Source organism: Xiphophorus hellerii, chromosome 8 (genome assembly GCF_003331165.1).
Source record: "Xiphophorus hellerii strain 12219 chromosome 8, Xiphophorus_hellerii-4.1, whole genome shotgun sequence".
Taxonomy (NCBI): domain Eukaryota; kingdom Metazoa; phylum Chordata; class Actinopteri; order Cyprinodontiformes; family Poeciliidae; genus Xiphophorus; species Xiphophorus hellerii.
In genome coordinates this window covers 5738603-5766373 of record NC_045679.1, presented here as the reverse complement: position 1 = coordinate 5766373, position 27771 = coordinate 5738603, and the positions used below count along the sequence as shown (strand labels likewise).

The window sequence follows — 27771 nt, the reverse complement described above, 5'->3', positions numbered from 1 at the left end:
TTTCTTAATTTTTTCAAGAGCTGTATTTGGATAATTTAAAAATCACTTAATCTGTTATTAATAACCAGACAATATGCAGGTAAGAGTTTCACCAGCAGAGGGAGACAAACCCCCACTAATGAAGAGTTCAGTTGGTTCCAAGTTAAAAAAGGTTCAGTTGGTGTTGAACAGAACCTGGATCAGCAGAATAACAGCGGATCCAGATTTATGAGAAGTGATTCTGTCTTCAGACGTCAACAGAATAACTTTCCTCTGACTCCCAGTCAGTCTGACCAGTCAGACCAGTTTGGGCTCTTTTCTCCTCATAACACTTTCAGTTTAAACTAACCTGTTTATTTGTGGCACCACTCTGGATCTACCGTGGTTCTGTTGGGTCTCAGCTTGTTGTTCAGATATTCTTCATCAACTCTTTGGATAATTTGAACAAACTGTAAGTTTGCTTTGTTTCCTACTTGAACTTTGTCATCAGGATATTCCTGCTTGTTTCTGCTCTCTGATGTTTGGAGAAAATGTTCACTTCTGATTTCAGCTAAAAAACTAAAATCTGCTGTTTGAAGTTCTCTGCTGAACAGCTGGTTTTATTTATTTTCTTCTCTGAACAAACTGATTCTTGGTTTTATTTCCTGGAATCAAACTCTGGTCTCCACCATTAAAGTGAGAAAGAAACAATTTCCTGTTTATTCCTTTCGAAATAAAATGATATTGTTAAAATATGTTTAATTCAGTCGTTTTATTAAATAGTTAATGTTTGATAGAGCAGATAATCCACTTGTAGAGATTAATTATTAACTAAAATACTTCCTGTTCAGGTTGAATCAGTGAATGTAAATGTTGCTCCATGTCTCCATCTAGTGGACTGATAGTAGAAGTGCAGCAGCTGATGGCAGCTTCCTCTGCCTCTCTGCTGTCTGACTGCATTCACCTGACACTGATATGAAGCAGAGAAGAAGAGCCAATCAGAGGAGGAGCAGCTGATCTTTTTCCAGCTCTAATGATGTAAAGGATGATCAGAGTTGATGTGCAGATGAATGATGTGTTTCCTCTGCAGGTGAAGGTAGAAAGTGTGTGTGAGCTGATGTGAATTCAGCAGCATGGATCAGTGTGAGGACAGAGAGGAGGGAGTCCCTCCCTCTAAAACCACTCTGTGTGGGGAAGATGAGAGCCAGAGCAAAGGTCAGAGGTGAGGTCACCATCTCTAACTGTCCACAGCCCTTTTCACACAGCGTTCACTATATCAGGCCAGAACAGACGTGGTGATGAAGCTGCTGCTGCTCCTCTTTGCTGATTAAGTTTTAATCATCATGTTTCTGTCAGAATCCATCAAAGACTCAAACCAGAACCAGAACCCAGCTGTGTGTCCTTTAAGAGTGACAGGTCAAAGGATAAATTCATTACCTTTAAATCTCCTGGATCTCCACCATCAGAGAGGTGAGATGTTTCTAACTGCTGTAACTGTTCAGTTTGTTATTGTGGCCATGTGATGATAACAAGTTCTGTTGGGTTCTGTTGTCATGAAAATATTGGTCTAAATTTCAGGTTATTTTTCTTTTCATACGTATTACTTCAAAGATTTAATACGTATGATGTCCACATGGAAACATGATCCAATAAGGAACATGTTACTATGAACACAATAAAGTTCAACTGGCTCCTTTGTACAAAAATCAAACAGGTCCGTTTAGATCCACAGTCTCTACCCAGAGCTTCACTAGTTAACAGAAATCTCAAAATCTGATCTGATGTTTACCTGACATCAATTTAACCATCATTCATTTTTTCAGTTATTGACACCATACAGAAAGAAACTTAAAGATCCTCAGTCAGGACACACTCTTATAAACTATTATGTTGACATGACATTTGAACCAGAAACATTTAACTGTGTTTTATTCTGTTTTCTATAAGCCTAATTTTTCCAAATGAAACTCATTTATTTTGTCCGATATTAATATTAACACAAGAACAAATAGACAGAAGTGAATTTTATTTCTAGGTTGATATTTGCATCTTTCTCTAAAATCTGACAAAAGACAGATTCATTCTGAAATAAAAATTTTCTATGAATTATTTTTATGATTCCACCTCTGAAGTACAAACTTCATCCAACATGACAGATTATCAACCATTTCTACAGTTAAACTAAATATTTTGTGGATCTGATTGAGCAGTGGGCTTCAGTCTCTCTAACGGACCATCTGGTTCTGATTGAAGCTCCATCAGATCCTCCTTGGATGGTCAGAGTGGAAATGATTCCTGGTTCTTCTCCATGTCAGAGCTCAACACTAAGATCACCAAACTTCTCTCAGTCATGTCAAACCAACATGTTGGTCTCAGAAACAAATCTTTCTGCTCTTTAAAGAAGGCTGGACATTATTCAGGAGGATCAATGATCAGGAACATGTTGGACGATTGGACCGGTTCTGATGGGAATCATTTAGAACATCAGGTTGATGATCTGTCTGGTTCTGTTTTTGTTTTACAGCTCTTTATTTTACAGTCGCATAAAAAAATATCTTGAAAGCAAACAACAGACAATTTCTAAAGAGAGTTTTTCTTTCAGGATCCATCAGAGATTCAAACCAGAATCAGAACCCAGCTGTGCCTCCTTTAAGAGCGACCGGTCAATGGATCTTCCCAATCAATTTAAATCTTCTGTACCTCCACCATCAGAGAGGTGAGCTGTATCTAATTGCTGTAACTATGGAAACTGAACCAGTAAGAACTCAGATGTTTCCAGTTATATTTACAGAGAGGTTTGATCCACTATCTACAGAAATCAGCTGCTCTGTTCTAATGAAAACACCTTCATATCTTTATCTCTGGGATGTTGATGATGATGTTCTGTTGCTTCCTGGCTTCATGTCAGACTAACAGTGGAACACATTTCCACTGGGAAATACCTGGTAAAGCCAGTCTGGTCCATCAGGACTTGGTTCCTGTGTGCATTGTGAGAGCAGTTCAGCAGGGAAGGAAAGCTTCATGATGTGGTTGGTGAGATCTGCTAGAACTCAACCAAACTGAGCTGATGTGGACCATCAGAGGTTCTGCTGGTTCTTAGTGGGATCAGCAGGAACATTAAATTTTTATAACTACTTGGATCACCTGGTTCACTGCTCACATCCAGATATTACATCATTGACCTTTAATTCTGATTGTCTCTGTGTGGACAGATACAATATGATCTCACTGGCTTCCAGGGATCTACAGGATCCATTTTAAAATCCTCTCTATAACATCCAGGAGAGGACCCCACATGGACACACACCCACATATCTCAAACCTCCTCCATGTCCACATCACCTCAGATCTAGTCATCAGAACCTGATGGATGTCCCACACTGTCCTGAAGACCTGTGTGGACAGAGCCTTCACTTCCACTGTCCCCAAGCTCTGGGAAACTGTCTCCACCAGCATCAGATCTAATGACAGTTTGGACTGTTAGAAGTCCAAGTTCAGCATCAACCTTTTAAAATGTCTTCTGGGTGATTTTGGTGTTACTGCTCTTCATCCTTGTAGTTCATCTTCCTCTTTTTAACTTCACTCCATTTTGTTCATATGATGCTCTGTTTTTCTGCTTCAAGTACATTTAATGTGAAAGTCTTGGTGATTTCATTTCTGAATACTGCTGGATGAATATTTCCTGACTTCCTAATTGTTCCTGGTTCCTCCACAGAGTGGACCAGCAGAGCTCAGAGGTTCACAGTGGTCTGTCTGCCCAGCAGCATCAAACACAGCTGGACTCCATATTTATGGTCTGTACATGAACAACAACTTTTCTATGGGTTCTGTTCACAGTCATCTCCATGCTGCACTTTGTAGACCAGAGCACTGTCAGTCTGTCAAACATCCATCTGGTCTTTGGCTCCATGATTTCAGTCTGACGTTTCCTTCATCTATTATTCTGTTCCAGATGCTGGAGGACAATATTGTCACCTTTCTGAAGAACGAACTGAAGAAAATCCATAAGATTCTGAGTCCAAATGACCCAGAATGCACAGAGAGTCAGAGAGATGATGATGAGGTGTTGGAAGGTGAGGATGAAGATCAGAGGAGGAGCAGCAGAGAGGCAGTGATGAAGATCACACTGAACTTCCTGCGGAAGATGAAGCAGGAGGAGCTGGCTGACCGTCTGCAGAGCAGTAAGAGCATTTCTACAAAGGTTTAACCTGATGGATAAATCACACATTTACTGAAATTTGAAGACATGGAATCACATTTATGCAAAACATATTGAGAATAAAATTTTATCTAGTTCTTGATTTTACTTTTTGTCTTATTTTAGAACGTCTTGCTCCAGTTTGTCAACATCAACTTAAATCTGGTCTGAAGAAGAAGTTCCAGTCTGTGTTTGAGGGGATTGCTAAAGCAGGAAGTCCAACCCTTCTGAACCAGATCTACACAGAGCTCTACATCACAGAGGGAGGGACTGGAGAGGTCAATGATGAACATGAGGTCAGACAGATTGAAACAGCATCCAGGAAACCACACAGACCAGAAACAACAGTCAGACAAGAAGACATCTTTAAAGTCCCACCTGGAAGAGATCAACCAATCAGAACAGTGATGACAAAGGGAGTGGCTGGCATTGGGAAAACAGTCCTAACACAGAAGTTCACTCTGGACTGGGCTGAAGACAAAGCCCACCAGAACATCCAGCTCATTTTTCCATTAACGTTCAGAGAGCTGAATGTGCTGAAAGAGAAAAAGTTCAGCTTGGTGGAACTTGTTCATTATTTCTTTAGTGAAACCAAAGAAATCTGCAGCTTTGAACACTTCCAGGTTCTGTTCATCTTTGATGGCCTGGATGAGAGTCGACTTCCTCTGGACTTCCACAACAAGGAGATCCTGACTGATGCTACAGAGTCCACCTCAGTGGACGTTCTGCTGACAAACCTCATCAGGGGGAAACTGCTTCCCTCTGCTCTCCTCTGGATAACCACACGACCTGCAGCAGCCAATCAGATCCCTCCTCAGTGTGTTGGCATGGTAACAGAGGTCAGAGGGTTCAATGACCCACAGAAGCAGGAGTACTTCAGGAAGAGATTCAGAGATAAGGAGCAGGCCAGCAAGATCATCTCCCACGTGAAGACATCACGAAGCCTCCACATCATGTGCCACATCCCAGTCTTCTGCTGGATCACTGCTACAGTTCTGGAGGATGTGTTGGAGACCAGAGAGGGAGGAGAGCTGCCCAGAACCCTGACAGAGATGTACATCCACTTCCTGGTGGTTCAGACCAAAGTGAAGAAGGTCAAGTTTGATGGAGGAGCTGAAACAGATCCACACTGGAGTCCAGAGAGCAGGAAGATGATCAAGTCTCTGGGAAAACTGGCTTTTGATCAACTGCAGAAAGGAAACCTGATCTTCTATGAATCAGACCTGACAGAGTGTGGCATCAATATCAGAGCAGCCTCAGTGTACTCAGGAGTGTTCACACAGATCTTTAAAGAGGAGAGAGGTCTGTACCAGGACAAGGTGTTCTGCTTCGTCCATCTGAGTGTTCAGGAGTTTCTGGCTGCTCTTCATGTTCATCTGACCTTTATCAACTCTGGTGTCAACCTGATGGAAGAATCATTTACACTTCAGACAGCCTCGTTATTTAATAAACCTGAACTAAAATCTCTCCATCAGAGAGCTGTTGACCAGGCCTTACAGAGTCCAAATGGACACCTGGATTTGTTCCTCCGCTTCCTCCTGGGACTTTCACTGCAGACCAATCAGAGACTCCTACAAGGTCTGCTGACAGAGACAGGAAGTAGCTCACAGACCAATCAGGAAACAGTTCAGTACATCAAGGAGAAGATCAGTCAGAATGTGTCTGCAGAGAAAAGCATCAATCTGTTCCACTGTCTGAATGAACTGAATGATCGTTCTCTAGTGGAGGAGATCCAACAGTCTCTGAGTTCAGGAAGTCTCTCCACAGATAAACTGTCTCCTGCTCAGTGGTCAGCTCTGGGTTTCATCTTAGTGTCATCAGGAAAAGATCTGGATGTGTTTGACCTGAAGAAATACTCTGCTTCAGAGGAGGTTCTTCTGAGGCTGCTGCCAGTGGTTAAAGCCTCCAACAAAGCTCTGTAAGGTCAAAGATTGTTAATGCAGTTATTTTTGATAGAAATATGCTAGTGATGAGGTAACTATTCATGTTTCAGTTTAAATATTGGTGCACTGTCTCTTCAGTGTCTCACTGGGGGGGATGTGTAAAGGAGACAGACTAACTTCAGCAGCTGAGCATACTATTACATTTTAAAGCAGCAAAATTTGTCTTTATGCTAAAATTTAAATTGTATAACTTAGTTAATTGTGGAATTTCATGATTATCTTTCCAGCTTCCTTGTTGTCTGTAGTTCTAAACTTTAAAGCTTGAGGACTAACTATAGAATGAATCATTTCACAACAAAAGGCATCATAAATAAGTGTAAAATAAGATAGTTCAATCTCTGTCCAAGAAAAACATTGAACAATATTATTTTTTAAGAAGTGATTAACAACAGATTTTTCTCTCTGTCTCCTAAGACTGAGTGGCTATAACCTCTCAGAGAGAAGCTGTGAAGTTCTGTCCTCAGTTCTCAGCTCCCAGTCCTCCAGTCTCAGAGAACTGGACCTGAGTAACAACAACCTGCAGAATTCAGGAGTGAAGCTTCTCTCTGCTGGACTGAAGAGTCCAAACTGCAACCTGGAAACTCTCAGGTAACTCTGGGCACTTGACAAATTGCTGCATCTTAGGAGCAAAATGAACATTATTACTGATCCCAGCAGTTGCTTGGCTTTCTTATTTATTCGACATGTTACAAATCCATCCATCCATCCATCCATCTGCCAGCGATCAGTTCAGACCTTGGGTTCTACCTCAATGTTCTCATCATGTGATGAATTGTGTGTCTGCAGCTTATCAGGCTGTTTGGTCTCAGAGGAAGGCTGTGCTTCTCTGGCCTCAGCTCTGACCTCCAACCCCTCCCATCTGAAAGAGTTGGACCTGAGCTACAATCATCCAGGAGACTCAGGAGTGAAGCTGCTGTCGGCTGGACTGAAGGATCCACACTGGAGACTGGAAGCTCTCAGGTATGGAGGAACCTGCTGCAGGAGCAGAGAAGGTCTGATAGAGGAGGAAGAGGGAGAAATGTCTTTAGTCAGTCTGCTGGGAAACATTTTTCTTTCCAAAATCTGTTTATTGTCTTTTACATTCCAAAAGAGACAGACAAATAACTCACAAGTGCACAAAACCAAATGAAAACACATTAACAACTTAAACATTCAAGGTGACAAACAGTTGATTGCAGCGAGACAGAGTACTTTAAGTTTATTATCTCAGGGTGTATGTTGAGACTCAGTCTAAGAGATTTAATCTCAGTCCACAAGCTAGGTATGAGGGGATGACAACTTCCTCCCTGGTTCTAGGCATCCTGACATCAGTGTTTTAGTTTCCTACATTTTTCAAGCCAGTGAGTACATTTGGTATTAACATGAGAATAACAGACTTATAGCCACTATAAGAATAAAAACATAACAAAATTAACTAGAGTACGTTCAGTCAATCATCATTATGAGTATTTATATTTTCCAAAAATATCTTTCCCCATATCTTTTTGAACACACAGTATTTACCCTTAATCATAAAGGTGAGTTTCTCTAAGGCAAGAGATCTTGATAATTTACACATCCAAGTTTTTAATTGGGGTCTGGTTACAGATTTCCAGGACTGGCTGTACTATATTTGGCCTGCACCAAACAGTAAATTATGGACTTTTGATCAACCTTGCTTATTTGAGTTTGAGTGGGAAAAATCCCTAAGATACACAACCAGGACAGGGATTAAGTTTGGTACCGACGATAAGTGAAATCTTTTCCAAATATTCTGAATCTCAGGACATTCCCAAGTGAATCAATTTGTCTTTATCTCCACATTTAGCACATGTATCCAGAATGTTGGAATTTCAATTTATTTAGTAATGTTGGAGTAACATATGTTCTCATCAATCATTTGTATTGGATTAACTTAAATTGAGTATTACTAGATTCTGTCTGTGCCTTCAGACAGGCCCTCTGCCATTCCTCTACTGATATATTACATTTCAAGTCTTCACACCAGGCCAGTCTTTTGTGTTGTGAGGATGTCTGGGATTCTGTCTCTGATGATGTTATAAAAGCAAGATATTAGGTAAGACTAGGTAATGTTAGAGACTTTTGAGTACCCAAGACAAAACTTCTGATTTCATAAACTTAAAAAAATGTTTAGTTGGAATGTCAAATTTTTGTTTAAAATCTTCAAAAATCATCATAATCCTTTTATCAAATAAATCTGAAATTTGGCATAAACCTTTAGCATACCATGTTTTAAAACCCATGTCTTTCCTACCTGGTTCAAATGTCATGTTGCCCCAGATCAGGGAGAATTGGGATAGTGTTGGTATTTCATTTTGAATTTATGTACATCATACCATACTCGGATAGTGTTTTTAACAAATGGGTTTGAAGTATTTTTTAATAACTCTTTGCATTTCCTTGAGTATAGATATGAATTTAGGGATAAAGGAGGGGTATTTATATTTTCTATATTTACCCACGACAGATCAGCTGCTGAAAACCAGCAGGATGCGCTAGAGAGCTGAGCAGCCCAATAATACCACTTGAAATTTGGCACACCGAGCCCTCCTCTGTCATATGGAAGATATAATAATGATAAACGTAATCTGGCTTGTCTGCTGTTCCAAATGAAGTTGTTTAGGATGGTTTGACTTTTTGTAAAAAAAAACTGTCAGGAGGATTAAGAGGGATAGCCTGGAAAAGATATAGGAATTTAGGGAGAACGTTGATTTTGAGAATATTTATACGGCCAATCATAGATATAGGTAAGGTAGACCATCTATCAAGTGATTCCATTATTGAATTAACCACCGGCGTGTAATTTGCCCGAACCAGATCATCTATGTTTGGAGTAATTTTTATGCCCAAGTAAGTAAGGCTGTCTTTTGCCACCTGAAATGTTGTGTGAATTGGAGGACTGTTTCTTTCAGCCTGTTTTAAAAATAGGATGACGGATTTAGATTTGTTAAGTTTATAACCGGAAATATAACTAAACTCATTGATAGTTTTAAGTAGTTGGGGGATTGAGCAATTTAGATTGAACAACATTAAAATAATATCATCGGCAAATAGTCCAATTTTAGATTCAATATTTTTTATTCTGACACCATGTATGTTTTGATTTTTCCTTATGGCAATAGCCAGTGGCTCAATTCCCAGAACAAAGAGGAGGGTGAGAGGGGACAGCCTGGACGTGTCCCCTACCTAGATTAAATGATTTAGATACAATGTTATTAGTAATAACTGAGGCAGAGGGTTTATTATAAAGTATTTTAATCCAGTTTATGAAATAACTACCAAAACCGAATTGAGAGAGAACTTTGTAGAGATAATTATGTTCGACTCTATCGAATGCTTTTTCTGCATCAAGTGAAAGCAAAGCTGTATCAGGATGTTCATATTTAGCATGAATTATATTCAGAACATGACGGATACCGTGGTGAACTTGCCGCCCCTTTATGAATCCGTTCTGATCAGGGTCAGAAAGGGATGGTAAAATTTTCTCAAGCCTGATTGCTAGAACTTTAGATATTATTTTGGCATCAGAGTTTATAAGTGAGATTAGTCAGAAAGATTCACATCTAGTGGGAGATTTCCCAGGTTTAGGTAGAACTGTTATGATCGCATTTCACAAGGAAGGAGGTAATTTAATGGTATAACTTTCTAATAGCATATTATACAGGGGCTGCAATAATTTGTTTTTAAATATTTTATATAGGTCCAAAGGAATCCCATCTGGACCAGGTGATTTTCCTGATTTTAATTTATCTATTGCATTTGAGAGTTCATCTATAGATGTTGGCATATCCAGTTCTGATTTAGCTGTTTCACTAAGTGTGGGGATGTTTACACAATTAAGAAAGGAGTCAAGTGATGCTTGTGGTTTGTGCCCTTTAGACGTATATAATTTTGAGTAATAATCTTTAATTTTTTGAGGATCAGTAGTGTTTTCATTTGCAGCTGTAATTTCATTTATTGCCCTCTCATTCTGCAAAGCTTTAATGAGCCACGCTAGAAGTTTTCCTGCCTTCTCTCCCTGATTGTAGTAGGATTGTTTCAATCTGAATATCTCTGATGAAGCTTTGTTAGTTGATAGTTTGTCATATTTTGCTCTCAATATTTACAGTTCTTGTTGCTTTTCTTTAGAACCCTTTAGATTTATCTCCAGCTCAGTCTCTTTTATTTGTTCTTCGCGTTTTAGCATCTCCATGATATTTTTATTAGCTTTATTTTTTGTGTACCTTATCATCTGACCCCGTATAAAAGCCTTAAAGGTTTCCCATCTAATAGATGCTGTAGTCTCAGATTTATTAAGGCTGAAGTAATCATCAATATTTATCTCAATATATTTCAGAAATTTGGGTATTTGCAACCAGTGGGGTTTTAATCGATAAATAGGATTATGTCTAAACGCAATTAAGGGTGAAAATTTAAGCATGCATAGTGAGTGTTTGGAGATCAATATGCTTTTGTAGGCACAACTTTTAATTCTGGTAACCAAAGAGTTTGAAATTAGGAAATAATCTATACAGCTATAGCTATTATGGGTAGTTGAGTGGCAAGAATATTCTTTCTTTGTTGGATTCTGTACTCTCCATATATCTCTTAAGTTTAGTTCAGACATAAAATGTTGTATAACCCGTCTACTTTTAGGGTGGGACAAATCTAAACCCGATGATCGGTCGAGATTAGGATCTAAAGTACAGTTAAAATCTCCACCAAAGGTCACATCACCGTGTAAAGCTGTAATAGAGAGAAACAAATTATTGTAGAAATCAGGGTCATCTATATTAGGACCATACAGGTTAACCAAAATTAAGTTCTGGTTCATCAGTGAGGCTTGGATTATTATGAATCTCCCAGCAGGATCTATGATGGTCCTTTTTATACATATAGGTAAAGATTTATGAAGAAGAATTGCCACGCCCCCAGCATGTGGAGAAAATGAGCTGGAAAATACTTGACCTGTCCATCTTCTTCTTAGATGTGCAACTTGGTTTGTAAGTAAATGTGTTTCTTGGATGAAAACCACTTTTGGATGGTATTGTTTAAGTCTATTCATGACTTTTTTGAGTTTGATCAATTTCCTAAGGCCTCTTACATTCCAGGAGATCACATCAACAATGGACTCAGGACTCATCTGCTTAATGTCCATTTATCAGCTCTTTCTGTTTTTTGTCTCAACTGTAGGAACTTGAAATGTACAACTTGAAGAACATTGCACCTTGAGAACACTGAACATTTACAAACACAAAAGACTTTCCTGAGATTTCCCACCAGTGGGAATCTCCACCTCCCCTTCCCCTCTATTCTGTGACTTGGCTTTGCTACTGATCCCAGAACAACAGGAGCAGAAAAAGCATTTACTTAAACAACTCGCACCTCAACCTTAAACTGCGAACCCCGACCATGGTATCTAAAACTTATTCCCCACCGCTAAGAGGGGGAGACTTAGTGGAAATGTGTATTGTCCAGGATCACCGATCAATTGGAGTATTGATCCTTATTAAACCTCGCTGGCGCCATCTAGCGTGTAAATGTGGTTACCCGTCAGTTTGTTTTGTTTCCCGTATAAATTTCTCCACCTCCGTTGGCGTGTGGAAGAGGAAGCTTTTACCGCGGTGGAAAATCCTCATCTTTGCTCGGAATATCAGTCCAAAGTTTATATTCAGATTACGGAGTTGTTGTTTCACCCGGTCGTTTCGTTTCCGTTGTTTCACCACATCCGCGGATAGCAGGGAAGAACATCACATGGCCGCCGTTGTACATCACCTTTCCTTTCAGACGGGCTGCAGTCATCACCCTCATCTTGTCTTGATAGTTTAGTTATTTCACGATGATCACGCGTGGCGGGCGGCCTGGAGCTCTCTGGCCCTGCAGCCTGTGGGCCCGCTCGATAATGGGGGGGATGGAAACGCGTCCCGCCCCAGGACCTCCATCAGCCAGGTCTGCAGAAAAGCAGCGATGTCCCCTTGCTCTGTCTTCTCGGGTAAACTCACGAGTCTCAGGTTGGATCTCCGGCTTCTGTTTTCAAGCTCGTCCACCTTCAAAGCGAGATCCTGGGTTTTCTTTTGTATGGTCGCTTCTTTGCCTGTTAACGAGGCAACGCCGTCCTCCAGGTTGCTAATGCGGGATTCTGCAGAGGTAAACCTCTCGAGGAATACTCCAACTGTGTCTTTAATTTCTTGATTTGAAGTTATAATGTCCCGTAGTTGCCTGGTAAAGTGAGTTTTCAAGGCTTGGATAGCTTCCAGGAGGTTAGCTTCAGAGGTCAGGGAGCTAGCGTTAGCCTCCTCCATGTATCTGTTTCCGCTTCGCTTCCAGCGTCGGATCCCTCTTTGCTGGATGTTTTCGCTTTTAATTTGTTTACTCGGCATCTTGGCAGGTTGAATTGAATCCCACGGAGTTTGCTCGTACGGAAAATATCTTAGCAGTGGTCTAGATATCTAAATGCAGGATATATCAAGTACACCTCGCTGCAGCAAACAGAAAGGGGCGGGGACCGACAACTGTCAGTCTCATACCTTATATGGAAATGGGACTATTTCATTCCGGAAATGAAGGGGGCGCTAGTGACACTATTTCCTGTACCGGTCGTGTTATAATAATTATACTAATAATGTATTTTATTTGACAACGCCTTTTAAAACACCCAAGAACACTTTCAACATTAAAAATACAAATTAAATAGTAAAGAAATGGCTACAAAACGTGATATATCACGTGGTATGTCTGTCACGTGGTAAGTCACTTTTTTATTTCCAAATCTTTATTAAATCTTTATTTAAAATTATATTAGTAACAAACAATCTAGAATAAGCAACAATAAGGAAACATTATGGAGATGCATTTATCTATCCTTACACCCAATCTATCTCAAACAAAAGTAATAAAACATGAATCAAATCAATATTTTGGAGACAAATGTACATTACAGTAAGAGCACATTTATCCATCCATTAATTATCATGAATTATCCCTATAATTGGGTCACGGGGGCTGCTGACCCTGGACAGATCGCCTGTCCATCGCAGATTAAGAAAACAGATATAAACAAATGAAGTTCAAATAATATATTTTGATGTTGTGAATGGTACTCTGAAAATAAATAAGTTACAATCTAAAATATAATAGCCTCTGGCTTATTAAATAAGAATTAGATGGAAAAGAGGTTTGGTCGGTAAAACATTTAGTCAACAATTTTGGCCAACTTAGTACGTCCATTCACAGCGCACTTTTATTGTTTATTTGCCAAATATTTTTCTTATTATTCACATTGTGAATATAATTTACAAACAAACCAAAGGACTTCTGAACTTCTAACAAGTGCCATTCAGAAAACTAGAATATTTTTGGTTGCAGGTGACCTGGCTCAGCTATTATCATTGTTTACCATAATGTCTCATTGGAAACTTTTGCTATAAGAACTCCAGCTCAACCAGTAAACTGATTGGTGTCCCACTATTCCATTTACAAATCCCATATCAATTCTACCGATTGCAATCGATTCATAAAATAAAGACCTTAAATATCCAATTGTTGCAAAACCCAAAGAGATTAATTAAAACTTTAAATGTAGCTTCAACCTGGAAAGACTCACAGAGAGAAAGTAGGTTTTAGAAAGTTTATTTGACAAGAAATAATCTTTGGCGCTCGGACCCCGGCAGTAGACGCTGCGCTGGTAACTGCCAGAGAGAATGATCTTTTTTCTATATGAAAACCTTTTTGAATAAAGTCACTGGTTACATAAATTAAACCAAAGTGTAATTTCTAACTATAACTGTCTTCATCTCACCTGCTCAGCCAATCACCTGATCATGTGTCTCCAACTCAGTCTAACGGCGCCGGGCTCATCTCCTCCACCCTTCATAAAGTCCGGCTTGATGTGTGCAACTGCTCCTCATCTGAGCTTCCATCACCTCCACCCCGACTACACCTTCGCTCTGCTCGTTTAATCTTGTTTGTATCTGAACAATATGTAACCTGCAACTCACAAAAACAGGTTAATTAATTTATACTATATATATAGGAAGTTGGGCCTAATCAGAAGATATTAAATTCTAGGAAACCCAGGTGTGAGCAACAACAGAACACACAGTGTCTACAAGAAAAGAGCAAATATTTAATATAATAAACAATTGTGGATCCACATTTAAAACAGACAAACAAATACTGCGCGCTTTTTAAAAAAAAAAATAAATAAATAAATTGAATACTTCAGTCTCCAATGAATTAATTCTTCAGTCTCAAAGTCTCTCAGCTGGTGACCAGTCGGGTCACTATCTACCCGTGCGCCTGGTCCTCTGGGCTGGGGCTCGCCATCCAGTTTCAGGTGAAGAGGGTCTTGGAATCTTTGGCCCTCCAAGCCAAAAGTGTACTGTACAAACTCCAAAAAAAAAAAACCTGACCTATAACAAGGCCAAAGTAAAACATTTTAGCACATAAGATGCTATTTAATCATTTCTCAAGTTCTTCTTATTTTTTTCTTTCATGTTGTATAACAACAAGTTAACAGAACACAATTTTTCCAACATATTAGTAAAACTAAATAGATTAGCTTATATGTGGTAAAAAAAAAAGAATATAATATACATTCAATCTTAAAATAAATGCAATTACATAAAACAAATACAACATACACAACAAAAACAATACAAAATCTTACAATCAATTTTATTTTATATTAAATTTTATAATTTAATAGGTATTTTAGCCAATTTTCACCAAATTTACTTAACCAACTGCCGAGCGCGTGCGATGACTCACCGATGCTCCGAGCTGTCAACGGCTATTTTTCGGGCTTCAGCTGTTCACGGGGGAAACCCTCCGAGATCTAATAAAACCGAATGTAGTATTTTGAATTATATATTTAGTGAATTTATATTAATATTGTTTTCCTTACCAATTTCCAGATTCGTCAATTTCTTTCTACCTCTTTAGGGAAACGACCGTCAGCTGTTCTCAAGCGTTCTGAGCGAAGCAACCGTCAGCTGTTAGCTTTCAAGCCTGTCTGCCGCGCTCCGAACGAAACAACCGCCAGCTGTTAAAAAGGGGCGGGACGATCAATCCCATTGGCCGACACGAAACCAGACCGCGCCAGCCATTGGCTGCCTAATCTGTCAATAGAAGCTAACACTAAAAGCATATTTCACATTTTTTGAAGATTTACGTAATTACCTTTTAGCTATTTTGGTAGAATAAGACATTGAATCAACATCTATTATTTTTTTCTTGTGTTTTTAAACACTGGGTTACAAATATGTTTCTGTATGTGCTTGCTTTATTACAAAAAAAACCCAAGTTGATTCTGACTGTTAAAACATAAACTTAGCTGTATGTCAGGTTTGTAAAAAAAATTTGTATTGATTCCAGTAATTGTTCAAAATGTATAGGAAACATTGTATTTACACATATAAAATATTGCAAGTTATTAGCTTTGCTTGCATTTAAAATTTTTAAAACAAGGTTATCCAATTGTTAAACAACGCTGTTAGAATATATTTACAACTACTTTATTGGTTCTACTCTCTCCAACAAATTACAGCCACAATGTAACTTTGTGTGGAAATGACACCATTTCTATGAAAACTAAATAATGCAAATCAACTGAGCTACAAAAAAAGGAACATTCAAAAATGTAAATAATATTGAAAGAACACATTATTAAAAAGAATGACTGCACAAGTCAAAAGGCAAATATTATTTAGCAGAAATGATTTAAAATGGCATGTCACAAAAAAAACGAACAATGTGTGACAACTGAAATGTGTGAAAGACTGAGGAAAGCAACTAATATCCTCCTTGCATTCAGTATTGACAGTCAGTGCAGTGTCCAGGTCGGCCTTCACAGTAGTAACCAGGGTACTCTCCTCGTCTTCCATTGCCGGTGAAGCCCACAGTCTTTATATTACCGGTGGCAGGAAAAACACGTTACAACCGCAAAAGGAATCCGGTTTTCTGCCTTGAATGTTTTTGAAAATTTGCCCCAGTAGTTCTCACCTGTTAATAAAAAATCGATTTCATGTAGTTAAAATCTAATTTCACATGTTTTAGGTGAAAAAAGTCAAAGTGAGTCTTCTTCCTGAAACCTGGCTCAGACACAACGGCTTCAAAGCACTTGCAGGTCAATGGCAAGGTGAGGTAAGCTGAGTCTCCCTGTGCTGGTATCACCTCCTGGAGAACAGCTTCAAGAACATTCAGAGGCATCTGAAAATAACAAAAAACTAAACAAAATAAAAAATCACATTGCACATTATGATCAGTAAAACAGTAGTTAATAATAGCCATTTCACCAAATACTTTGTTACTCTTACTAGTGTAGTTTATTGCAGTTACTTACTAAAACTATATTGAAGTAGTGCTACTCGTCATTAGAGTATCACATCTGGGTACTACACCCACCTATAATGGCAGCTGTTAGTTTATAAAATATATTAGACTTTCCAGAAATTTAACATTGGTGTACAAGACATATTTAAAAAAGATTAACCTTTAAAAATAAAAGAAAAACACTAGAAAACTGGTAAGTATGTAAAAATATTTTATATTTTTCAAGTGTAGTTTTACATACCGTTATATTGAACCATAGCAGTTTGTGCTAAATGGTTCTGTAGCTTGTATGAGCAAAGGGGACAGAAATATTTATCCTTCATGTTGCAAATAGATACGTGGATCTGTATAATGAAAATAAAAAACAAAGTTTGAGAATAAAATACATTTCTCAATTATACATATTATCTACTTATCTACACTGCTCAAAAAAATAAAGGGAACACTTAAACAGGTGTTTAACACTTAAAGTGTTCTCTTTATTTTTTTGAGCAGTATATTTTTATCTAATGGTGCCCTGCGGGATAATAATTAGCTATGCTACATGCTAAAATTAGCCTTCCCCTGTATGAATTACGAATTTCACTAGTTTACAGCTGTTAATTGTATTTTTAACCTAATCTAGAAAAGCGTATTGATTTACTACGTTTAAAAATTTTAAGAAGGTAAAAATACCTTTTGTTGACTTTGTGAGTTTTGCATTGTTGATCGTGTGCCGAACACCAGTGGAAGAATCTCTCAAACTTCTTTCTTCTTCCTTTCCTCTTAATCCCGCGTCTTAAGGTATTTATAGTAGTGATTATGAAAACAGCGCCCCCTTTATTTCCGGAATGCAATGGTCCCATTTCCAAATAAGGGGTGGGACTGACGGAAGGGTCCGTCCCCGCCCCTTTCTGTTTGCTGCAGCGAGGTCCTTCTCCGATATATTGGTCGGAGCTCAGAGCCCAGCAGCTGCTCAGTAAGACGCCATAACCGGAAGTCCCTGCTGGGAAACATTTAGTTTGAAGCTAAATAGTTAGCTTGTTGCTCAAAGGAACAGCTTTTGTCAGTTGCTGCTCAGTTTTCCATCTCTGTATCCAAGCAGTTAAAAAGGGAAAGATGAAATCTGAGATTCTCTCTGCTTTGCTTGAAGCTGGTGTTTTCCCTCAAACCAGCTCTGATGCTGATATTCAGCCTAGATTTCCACTGGACTCTTTCTGTTAAAACTGACACTGGATACATTTAGTTCATGGTGGATTGTAATATTTCTCTTGTCAGCCTCCTTGTTGTCTGTTGTTCAATCCTTCAAGACAGGAGAACCATCTACAAAATGATCCAGTTCACAATAAAAGTCAACATAAAAATATGTGAAGTAAAAAGTCATTTGAGTCTTCCCAAGAAGAACATTCTTGACTGGAAATACAGAAATAAATATTTCTGATTTGCTGAATAACAGATTTTTCTCCCTGTCTCCTCAGACTGAGTTACTGTAACCTCTCAGAGAGAAGCTGTGAAGCTCTGTCCTCAGTTCTCAGCTCCCAGTCCTCCAGTCTCAGAGAACTGGACCTGAGTAACAACAACCTGCAGGATTCAGGAGTGAAGCTTCTCTCTGCTGGACTGAAGAGTCCAAACTGCAACCTGGAAACTCTCAGGTAACTCTGGGCACTTGACAAATTGCTGCATCTTAGGAGCAAAAAGAAACATTATTACAGATCCCAGCAGTTGCTTGGCTTTCTTATTTATTCCACGTTACAGATCCATCCATCCATCCATCCATCCATCCATCCATCCATCCATCCATCCATCCAGCCAGCGATCAGTTGAGACCTTGGGTTCTACCTCAATGTTCTCATGTTCTCATCATGTGATGAATTGTGTGTCTGCAGCTTATCAGGCTGTTTGGTCTCAGAGGAAGGCTGTGCTTCTCTGGCCTCAGCTCTGACCTCCAACCCCTCCCATCTGAAAGAGTTGGACCTGAGCTACAATCATCCAGGAGACTCAGGAGTGAAGCTGCTGTCGGCTGGACTGAAGGATCCACACTGGAGACTGGAAGCTCTCAGGTATGGAGGAACCTGCTGCAGGAGCAGAGAAGGTCTGATAGAGGAGGAAGAGGGAGAAATGTCTTTAGTCAGTCTGCTGGGAAACATTTAGTTTGAAGCTGAATGTTTAGTTTGATAATTAAATATTTAGACGCCTCATCTGGAGGCAGAGATCATTACCCAGTTTTCTGGAATATTCTCCAGACTAAGAACGGCTCACAAGGAAAATGAAAGAGTGGGATGGGTTTAATAGTTTAATAGTGACTCTGACTAAATTAATAAAAGAAGTTCAGTTAGATTTCCATGATGATCTACTGATGGCAGAAAGGACTTTAAAACAATATTTGATGAAGCTCCAGACCAATCAGCCCCAAGATGCAAAGATGAGAAGAAAAGTAACTCCATGTTGGTCAGATGGATGTTTAAAAGTTATGGGAGAGAAAAATAAAGAACTTTAGATTTTAAACAAAACTCACAACTTTCAGGATTTAATAAAATATAATTACATAAAAGTGTAGAAAACTATTCATGAGGCAAAGAAAGAAAGTGAGAATTTTAACAGTTTCATCCATTTAGTAGTTTGATCTCCACCAGGGGGCGACATCTGGAAAATGATCCAAAGAATGAAAGGAATCAGGAGAGAATGGAAATCCCTTGTTTTCCAGAGGAAATGAAGAATTGCAGTGAATGATGGTGAAAAAGTAGAATTGTGCTCTGTTGACTGTGGTAGAAATGAAAAAACAATAATAAGACCTTTTAGACAGATCCAAGAAAAGACTAATGTGTTTAGGTTTTCAGTAGTTGGGAAAGCTTTTGGGATTGTTCAATAAAGTTTGGGAAAAATTCCCAACGTCTTGGAAAAAGGCAGAGACCCTTCATGTTGGAAAACCAGGGAAATATCCATCCGACCAATCAGATTCCAGATCCACAGCTCTGACGTCACATTTAGGATAAATAATGGAATCGTAATAAGAGAAAGAAAAACATTTTATTGATAAAGTAGAGGGATGATATCAGCCCATCAGATGGTTTAGAAGAGGGAGAGGAAGCATCATGGGACTGCAGAGGTCCTTCACCTGATCCTGGTTGTTGGGACAAGAACTTTGTTACTGAACTTAAGGACATTTTTCATGTTTCTGTACGTAAGTAGATTTAATGGTGGGAACTTTTACTCCACTACATTTTACAGTATCTGTACTTTCTACTTCACTACATTTCTATAAAGCGTTGCGTTACAAGTTACATCCAAGTCGCTTTGTCCTTTTTGATTTGTTGGTTAGTTTGAAAGTAATCAATGATTCTGGTGCCGCCTTTGCCTCCCTATATCATGAACTGCTAGCTTTCAAAAATTCACCATCAAATCTGAAAAACATATCGAGGAAAGTTAAGCTGCTAAACGCTGTCTGAGTTTTGGATGTTAAACTGATTTGGTTAGAGAAGTTTTATGTAATCTTACCAAGCTTCTAGTTTAAATCGAAGATATTAAACATATTTTTCATGATTTCTTACTTTTACACAAGTAAAAATGTTAATGTGGTTCTTTTACTAGAGAACATTTTTGTCTGTTTATTTGTACATTTACTTCAGTACATTGTTTGAGTTCTTTCTCCACCTCTGGTGAACAGCCAGTAGGTGGCGCTAGAGTCAGGAGGAGGCAGCCTGGAGAAAAGGCTGTTCCTCCCTGATCTGTTTCCAAGCAGTCAGAGTGTAGAAGTTGAGAGCTGGAGAAGTTTCCTCCTGTTGCTGCAGCAGCAGAGATGTTCTGCTTCATGGACTAAATCAGGTTGGAAAGAGGAGAGATCTTTACTGAGCTGCTGGATAAAAGCTTCTGAAACATTTCAACTCTTTCTGGAAACTAATGAGACATAAAAACAATGGATGTTTTTACCATCCAGACCTTTAGAACCAGTTCAGGTCAATAATTCAGTTGTTTCTGTGGAAGATGAACAGATTTGATGTGAAATGATGAAATTCTTCATTTCTATCTGATGTTCCAGCAGATCTGTAGAAAATGGAGCTGCAGCTCTCAGATATTTCAGTCGTCATGTTTTCTATCAATGAATCCACTGATTAAAGCAGGAATCTCATCTCCATGTTCTCCTCCAGAGGTTCCCAAGGTTTGTTCCTGGAAGCTGCTGCTGGTTCCTCCAATCCAGGCTCCGCCCCATTTAGAGGAAATCTGTCCATATATGGCGCTAAGAGTCACCTTGATGCTGCAAAGCTTTGTTCAGGGAAGAGATGTCAGGATGTTAGTGTCAGTCTGTTCCAGGCTTTAGTTGTTCTCCTCATGAGGAGCTGAAGTCTCTGACAGGAACGTAGAGCTGAACAGGAGAAGAACTTGAAGCTTCTTCTTGGCCTCTGATTGCAACAGCAGGACAATCCAACATTTTAGTCTGACTTCATCTGGAAATATTTCTTTGACCCTGAATCAGTTTGAAGGCAGGCCAGCTCCTCATCAGAGCTGAGATCTTCTCTGTCCTCCATGCTGGAAATGTACAAGTCCAGCAGCTCCTGATCAGTGACATCAGAGCGTGACATCATCAGTAGAGTGATGATGTCATTTCCTTCTCAGAGCATCTTGGAAATCTGAGAGGAAAGATGCAAACAAAGACTCTCTGGACTGTTGGATCTGCTGGTTCTGGTTCCAGATGCTCCTTGGACACTTTCACAAGCCATTAGTGCAGCTGCTGGATTCAGGATGCTGCTTCTTCTTCTTGGTCTCATTGTAAATGTGTGCAGCAGCGCCACCTGGTGGTGTTGGTTGGTAGAGGAAGTGCTGAAAGGTTGGAGGTGTTTGTCAGAGGTGTGTGATGATGGAAGCCTCTCCCTGGTTTGTGAGTCTGAGCTCAGAGATCAAATCTTTGATTCTTATTGAACTCTTTGTTGAATGTGATGCAGCTTCTCCTTTTTAATGTTTGTATTTCTGGATATTACAGTGAGGCCACAGCAGGTTTTCAGCAGCAGGGCTGTTTAGTGTTTCATTCCTTCATCTGTGTGTGGGAGTGTGGATGGAACAGGTATCCAGGTGTTGTGTCAGAGTTTAGATTGATTGTATTTTAATGCTGATTATTAAATCAGGTTGAGCTTCCAGAAATGTTTCCTTAGTTTCCTGATGTCCTTTTAGGCTTCAGTGAGTTTCTTCAGGTTGTTACTGAGGGATTTCCTTTCTCCTCTCTGTTGGAGCTTTTCCTGTGTTTGGAGAAATGAGTTGTGCTGCAGCAGCACCAACTGTCCTTCCTACATCCACTGCAGTTTGCAATCCAAATGTTGGACTGTTCCTGTCTCAGTGGAGGACAATGTGTGTCTGAGAGACATGTAATGTCCATGTTTGCTGTTGAAAGAGACTGATGGTCTGACCCCCCTCCTCCTTTCAGGGTGGAGCCTGCTGGAGGCCGATTCTTGACACCAGGTCCATGGAGATGTAAGTGTGTTTTTCATCTGATTCATGACAACAAAGCAGCTCACATTCAACCATCTTCAAACTGTCACATCACTCATTCAGGAGTCATCATCAAAGTGTCAATAAATGATCAATAACTGCAGCTGGATTGTGTTTGTTCTCTCCATCAGATTCCTGTCAACTCACCATCGACACAAACACAGTGAGCAGAAAACTCAAACTGTCTGAAGACAACAGGAAGGTGACACGTGTGAAGGAGCTTCAGTCATATCCTGATCATCCAGACAGATTTGATTACTGGAATCAGCTGCTGTGTAGAACTGGTCTGACTGGTCGCTGTTACTGGGAGGTCGAGTGGAGAGGAGGAGTTTATATATCAGTGAGTTACAGAAGAATCAGGAGGAAAGGAAACAGTGGAGACTGTTTGTTTGGATATAATGATCATTCCTGGAGTCTGAGCTGCTCTGATGTTCATGGTTACTCTGTCTGGCACAATGATAGAGAAACTCGTCTCTCCTCCTCTGTCTCTAACAGAGTAGCAGTGTATGTGGACTGTCCTGCTGGCATTCTGTCCTTCTACAGAGTTTCCTCTGACTCACTGATCCTCCTCCACACCTTCAACACCACATTCACTGAACCTCTGATTCCCGGATTCTGGTTCTGGTCCAGTTCTGGTTCCTCAGTGTTTCTGTGCTGAATTGAGTCTAAAGAGTCTAAAGATTTTCCTCCTGTCAGAGAAATTCTCTCACTGTTGAACAGATATTTCAGTCTTGTCAAGAAAATCCGAGCTCATCCCACTTCCCCATGCTGGAGATTTTAGTTTAACAGTAATAATAAATAAAGTTATCTTTAAAATGAATCACTCAAGTGACATCTAGGCCCAGCAGTAGACTTAGGTGTCAATAAAATAAATCTGGTTGTGTGTGTTGTTTTTGTCTCATGCAAACTTTGCTTTAATTCTACTTTTTTCTATCTAATCATAAGAAATCATAGTCAGTCAGAGAGAGTCATGAAACAGGAAAAGCAGGTTTCCTGGAAAAAGAGGAAGTAAGTTTCCAGCCTGCAGATTTATAAAAATAGCTGAGACTATTCCTTATTTTAAAGCATGTAAGTTTTAAAGACTGAAATCTAAAACATTTTGAGTAATTTGATAAGATTCAAAGTAAAATACTTATATTAATATTGGTTTACTTGTAATAATACTTACAGTTACATTTGTGGGAACACTTACAAGAAAAACAAGTAACTGTAACTTTGGTATTAAATAATTAGAATCATGGATTATTCTTGGTTTCTTTTCAGAAAAACATCTGTAATAACTCACATTAGGATTATAATAAGGATAATTAATAAGTTATGGTTATAAAATCATAAATGAATGATAAATCAGAGAAGCTGAAGAAAATAAATGTGATATAAGTTATGGTTATAAAATTATAAATGAATGATAAATCAGAGAAGCTAAAGAAAATAAATGTGATATAAATGTGATTTTGACATTGAACTTGAAATGGTGTAACTGCAATTAAACATCACTGATATGTTGGAGGTAGAGAGTAGGTGAAAGGTGAAAGGCAAGGAACTAACAGGAGAGCAGAGATGATCAACGCCTTATTTAGGTAAAAGGTTGTGCAGGCAATGGACATAGGAGGTTGAGCAACCCTGAGACATTAGCACAGACATCAGGAAATGTCTGTAAGACAGTGATGGATATGAGATCATCTGTCTGAGCAGTCAGAAACCCTATAAAAGGTGGGTGCAAAAGAGGAACCTTTTGTTGGATCCTCCGGGCAGCTTCGAGCCAAGAGATGGACAAAGAACTCTGCAGCTGAAGAAGAGCCGGGGCCACGGAGCCGGAGACTGTCCTGCCATGGGGACCAACCCATCTGGCCCACAACCTGTGGCTTCGAATCGCACTTCTCTCATCGGCTGGGTTCAGACCCCAAAGACAAAGATGAAGACAAAGACAAAGGCAAAGACAAAGAAGAAGAACTGGTGCCTTTTTTCCTGCCAGCACCAAGTCCTGTGTGACCTCACCATCCATGCGGAGAGGAGGCTCATCAGACCTGCAGAGATCCCTGCCTTCGCCGATCAACATCTTCCTCCTGCTGCAACATCTTCTTCATCGTCGTGCCAGGTCTGGGGTTCGAAACGCCAAACTCCGTCCGTCTCTCTCAAAGGTTCCTTTTTTTAGTTCTTAGTATCAGCAGTAGGGAAAGATAGACTAGATGATTGATTTTACTTATTTGATTATTTCTGCTACTGAATTAAGCTGTACTGACCCTTGCAAAAATGCCTTACTAATAAAATATTTAGCATAAAGAAAATCTAAAAGATGTTGTGGACATTCAGTTAATGAGTCACCTTAAGGTTCTTTGATGGTTGTAAAATAGCTGTGATGTTTGATTCTGGAGAGGAAAAAGTTTAAAATGTTTTTAGGTTGCTGGTAGCCCAAATTTAAAACGTCATCCTTGGGACTCGCCCGAGTCACTAAAACCTACCTGGTTCAATAACAAATGCAAGTTGTAAAATAGAGAACGAGCGACCGTTAACAGGTGTGCTCTGTGAAACTAGTTGGCTGTAGGCTGCTCAGTCTGGCTAATTCACAGGGGGAAGAAGGGTGGGACACCTGGATGTTGGCCATCAGAAACCAGGCGAATCGTTTCTCGAAACCAGCTTAAACAGAGTTTACTTCAGTTCTGGACAGGGTAAATCCCGGCAGATTTAGGAAACTCAATTAACCCGTTAGAAGGAGAGCTGGTAGCACATCTCCCCTCTCAGAAGAGGAAGCAGAGAGTGAGACAGTAGAGACAGAAAGGAGGGGGGGGGTGTTGCGCAACAACAGTCTCTACAATCTATTTCTTGGTGAAACAATTCTGATTGAGTCCTTGGAAACTTTTTCTTCTTCCAGTCCTTTAAATATGGAAGCTGGGATTATTCCAGGATTATTCCAGGATTATTCCAGGATCCTCATGTTTTCCTGTCTGTTTCCAGTCAAAGCTTCACACTGAATATCAAGATGTTGTTTCTCTTATTTTTTCCTTTCATTCATCAGATTTCATTGAAATGTTGATCAGTTTTTCTCAATCACTGATCATTTTCTGTTTCTATCAGCTCCTATTTTTCTCAACATGTCAGATTTGAATATTAAATCTTCCTTTTGTAAATTTGCTGCAGTTTTTCTTCATGTGTTTTAAATAAAAACATTTTTCTTCTGCATTTGGTTCATTTGCTGCTCATTCTGTTCTTTTCCTGTTCAAATTTAAATATTTGCATTAAAAAGATTTTTTCATCAACTCTGCCTTTCAGAAAGTCCTGATTTAAAGTAAAACATTCCCATCCCATGAAGGTCAGAGGTCAATGCTTTGAAGCCTAAAGTGGGAAAATCTTCATATTTTCTGTTTCATTCAGAACTTCTACCTGAAACTCAGAACCTGCAGAACATTTTTCTCTTTGGAGGAAAAATCCCAGGAACTGGAAGATCAGAGCAGAATGAAAACTGGAGATCAGTGTTGGACAGAAAAGGTCTGATCGCTGCATCTCTGCTATATTTTACATTTAAATCTGATAACAAAAAGTAAACCTGTTTTTAGTGAATAAACCAACATGGATATGACCCGCCACAGCGCCAACGTGGGCCACACCTGATTCAACCCAAACCGGAAAATAAAGGATTTAACTGGAAAAAGCAAAACCCAGTAAGAGACTCTATAGGCACCCTTCTGTCAAAATTTAATCGGAGTTTGATGGATGAGTGATTTATGACCCTAATCATTAATTGCTATTAATATCCACCCCTCCCCCACCTTTCCCACCCATCCCCCACACACACCTGTTACGCCAACTGTTATTCCCGCTATGTGTTTTAAAAATAGTACAATTAAAGAACTGAGTTTGATGGATGAGTGATTTATGACCCTAATCATTAATTGCTATTAATATCCGCCCCTCCCCCACTCCATCTGTTACGACACCTGTTATTCCTTCACCTTCTGACCTCTAGGGTTTGAATTAGCCAATAGAAACAGAGACAAGGGGTTCGGCCTTTAGTGTTTCTGCTATAAGTAATGTCGGAAAAAATCAAGCACTCTACTTGTAAGAGTTGTTCAAGAACTTTACAATGAATGGAACTAAACGAGTTCGTCCTGCTGCTGAGAAAAATGGACCTACCTCCTCTGCATCAGCTGATACGGATTCGAAGCTACCTAGCCCTAAGACATTCGCTAAGATGATGAAGTCAACACCGTTAACGAACAAATACTTGCTTGCTGAACAAGAAGAAGAAGAACGTGCTGTTGTATATGAGATCCCAATAGCAGTGAAACCGGATTTGGGCCCAGTGTTGGATAATCCTGTAAGCTCACCTTCATCGCCTGATGCATCTGCCTCAAAAACTGTGGATAAAAGAGAAATAGTGACAGGCGGAACGTCTCTTCTATGCGAGACCCCGATATCCATCTATGACAACTCCAGGCCTAGAGCGGATGCCCCAAAGAAATCGAAATTTTATCTGTGCCGCGTGCAGAGCCCGGTACTTGGATCCCTCAAGGCAGACTGGTCTTTAAAACCTCATGGTCTATGGGGGTCATGGGGTTATGTTTTCCGTTATGAGACCGGAGAGCTTTACCTGTACCAGCTGGACAAGGATGAGGAGCTTTCACCGATATCGGATACATGCAGCCTCACCTATAATGACTGGGCAGTGCTAAGGCTCGCAATTCCTCGCGCCAATGAAGATATGGAATTGGCCTTAGAGCAAAATACAAGAGAAGATGAACCTGACCCTCGATCTGCAAAGAAAACCAGAAGACAGTGTTTCCCAACCGATACTGAAATTGGAAAGGGACACATTCTTTTCAGCGCAGTGTGGGAATCGAAAACTACTGAATCTGGGCGCTGGTCCTTAAGGGCGAGCAGACGGAGGGGCGAGAGCCTGAATTCCCCAGACCTGTTTGTGTTGGAGGCTTTCAATGTGGACTGTGGTGTATTCAGAACCATGCTGGCTCTCCCATTTGAGGCCTGGTCTGAGAAAATGACGGAAGTCGGGGATCGGATTTCAGAACTGTTCCGAAAATCTCGCTGCTGGCTCGATATTTTGGCAGTGAAGAAAACTCTGACATTTCCTGTCCTGCCATCCTCTTCTGGCCCGACCCTCTTCTGAGGACCCGCCCCTCTACCTTATATAATGAGAGCGCTGCGAGGACTTCTGACACCAGACCTTTAGAATGGAAGAAGTAAGGAGCTATGGACTATGGGGATCAAACTGGGGCGAGCCCAGTTATTCTACAGAGAGCCTCTTCACTCCTCCGTCTCCTGGAAGCTACAACATGGGTCCATATTACCCGCCTTCTCCTGTTTTATACTCTTCCTCATCGGCATCATCTCCAGCACTCTCTCCTACAAAATTTCTGATACCGAGTACTCTAGCTGAAGAGGGTATCCCTCCGACAGCAGCAGCAGCAGAGGACTCTGAGGAACCTTCTACCACCTACACCCAACCTCCAGCACTGGCAGCAGAGGATTCTGGAGAGCCTGCAACCGATTACTCCGAACCTACACCTTCTCCAATTCAACAAGAAGATGAAATTGATGGATGGATACCGAGCACGCTGATTGGTGGTGTAAAAACAGCCTTACTGCATCTATTCAGTTTAATTTGTGCCAAGTATGTCAAGGAAACCTGCTACGGCTGCAAAACAGATCACCCAAGCCAGCGACAGCATCAGTGCCTGGAAATACCGGAGGAGGAATATTACCAACTCCACTTTCATCGCATCACACAGCGACTCCTGACTCCACGATTCATTCCGGCTGTCCAGAAATTGCTGAAGCAGCGTTACATACAGGTTGAGGATGCAAAAGTGAAGATGATTGCAGAAACGGTTTTACACGAACTGAAATCGGCATTCGGAATCCAGACTGCAATTAACGACATGTATCTGA

At 39.9% G+C, this 27771-nt stretch overlaps 1 protein-coding gene across 2 annotated transcripts; it reads left to right on the top strand.

The window, feature by feature from the left end:
- Nucleotides 1-1091: 1091 nt before the first annotated feature.
- On the top strand, nt 1092-22525 carry LOC116724458 (NLR family CARD domain-containing protein 3-like). Of its 2 annotated transcripts, XM_032570177.1 has the most exons (9): nt 1092-1180; nt 1315-1428; nt 3674-3752; nt 3911-4136; nt 4283-6074; nt 17868-18041; nt 18276-18449; nt 21803-21849; nt 21999-22525. In XM_032570177.1, the coding sequence occupies exons 1-9, from the start codon at nt 1092-1094 to the stop codon at nt 22523-22525; spliced, it is 3222 nt and encodes a 1073-aa protein (XP_032426068.1). The 2 variants fall into 2 exon arrangements, 1 of the variants encoding a protein (XP_032426068.1); XR_004340156.1 differs by lacking the exons at nt 1092-1180; nt 1315-1428; nt 3674-3752; ... (2 more) ...; nt 17868-18041; nt 18276-18449 and adding an exon at nt 21171-21211 and having other exon boundaries at nt 21770-21849; nt 21999-22037.
- The last annotated feature ends 5246 nt before the right edge of the window (nt 22526-27771 follow it).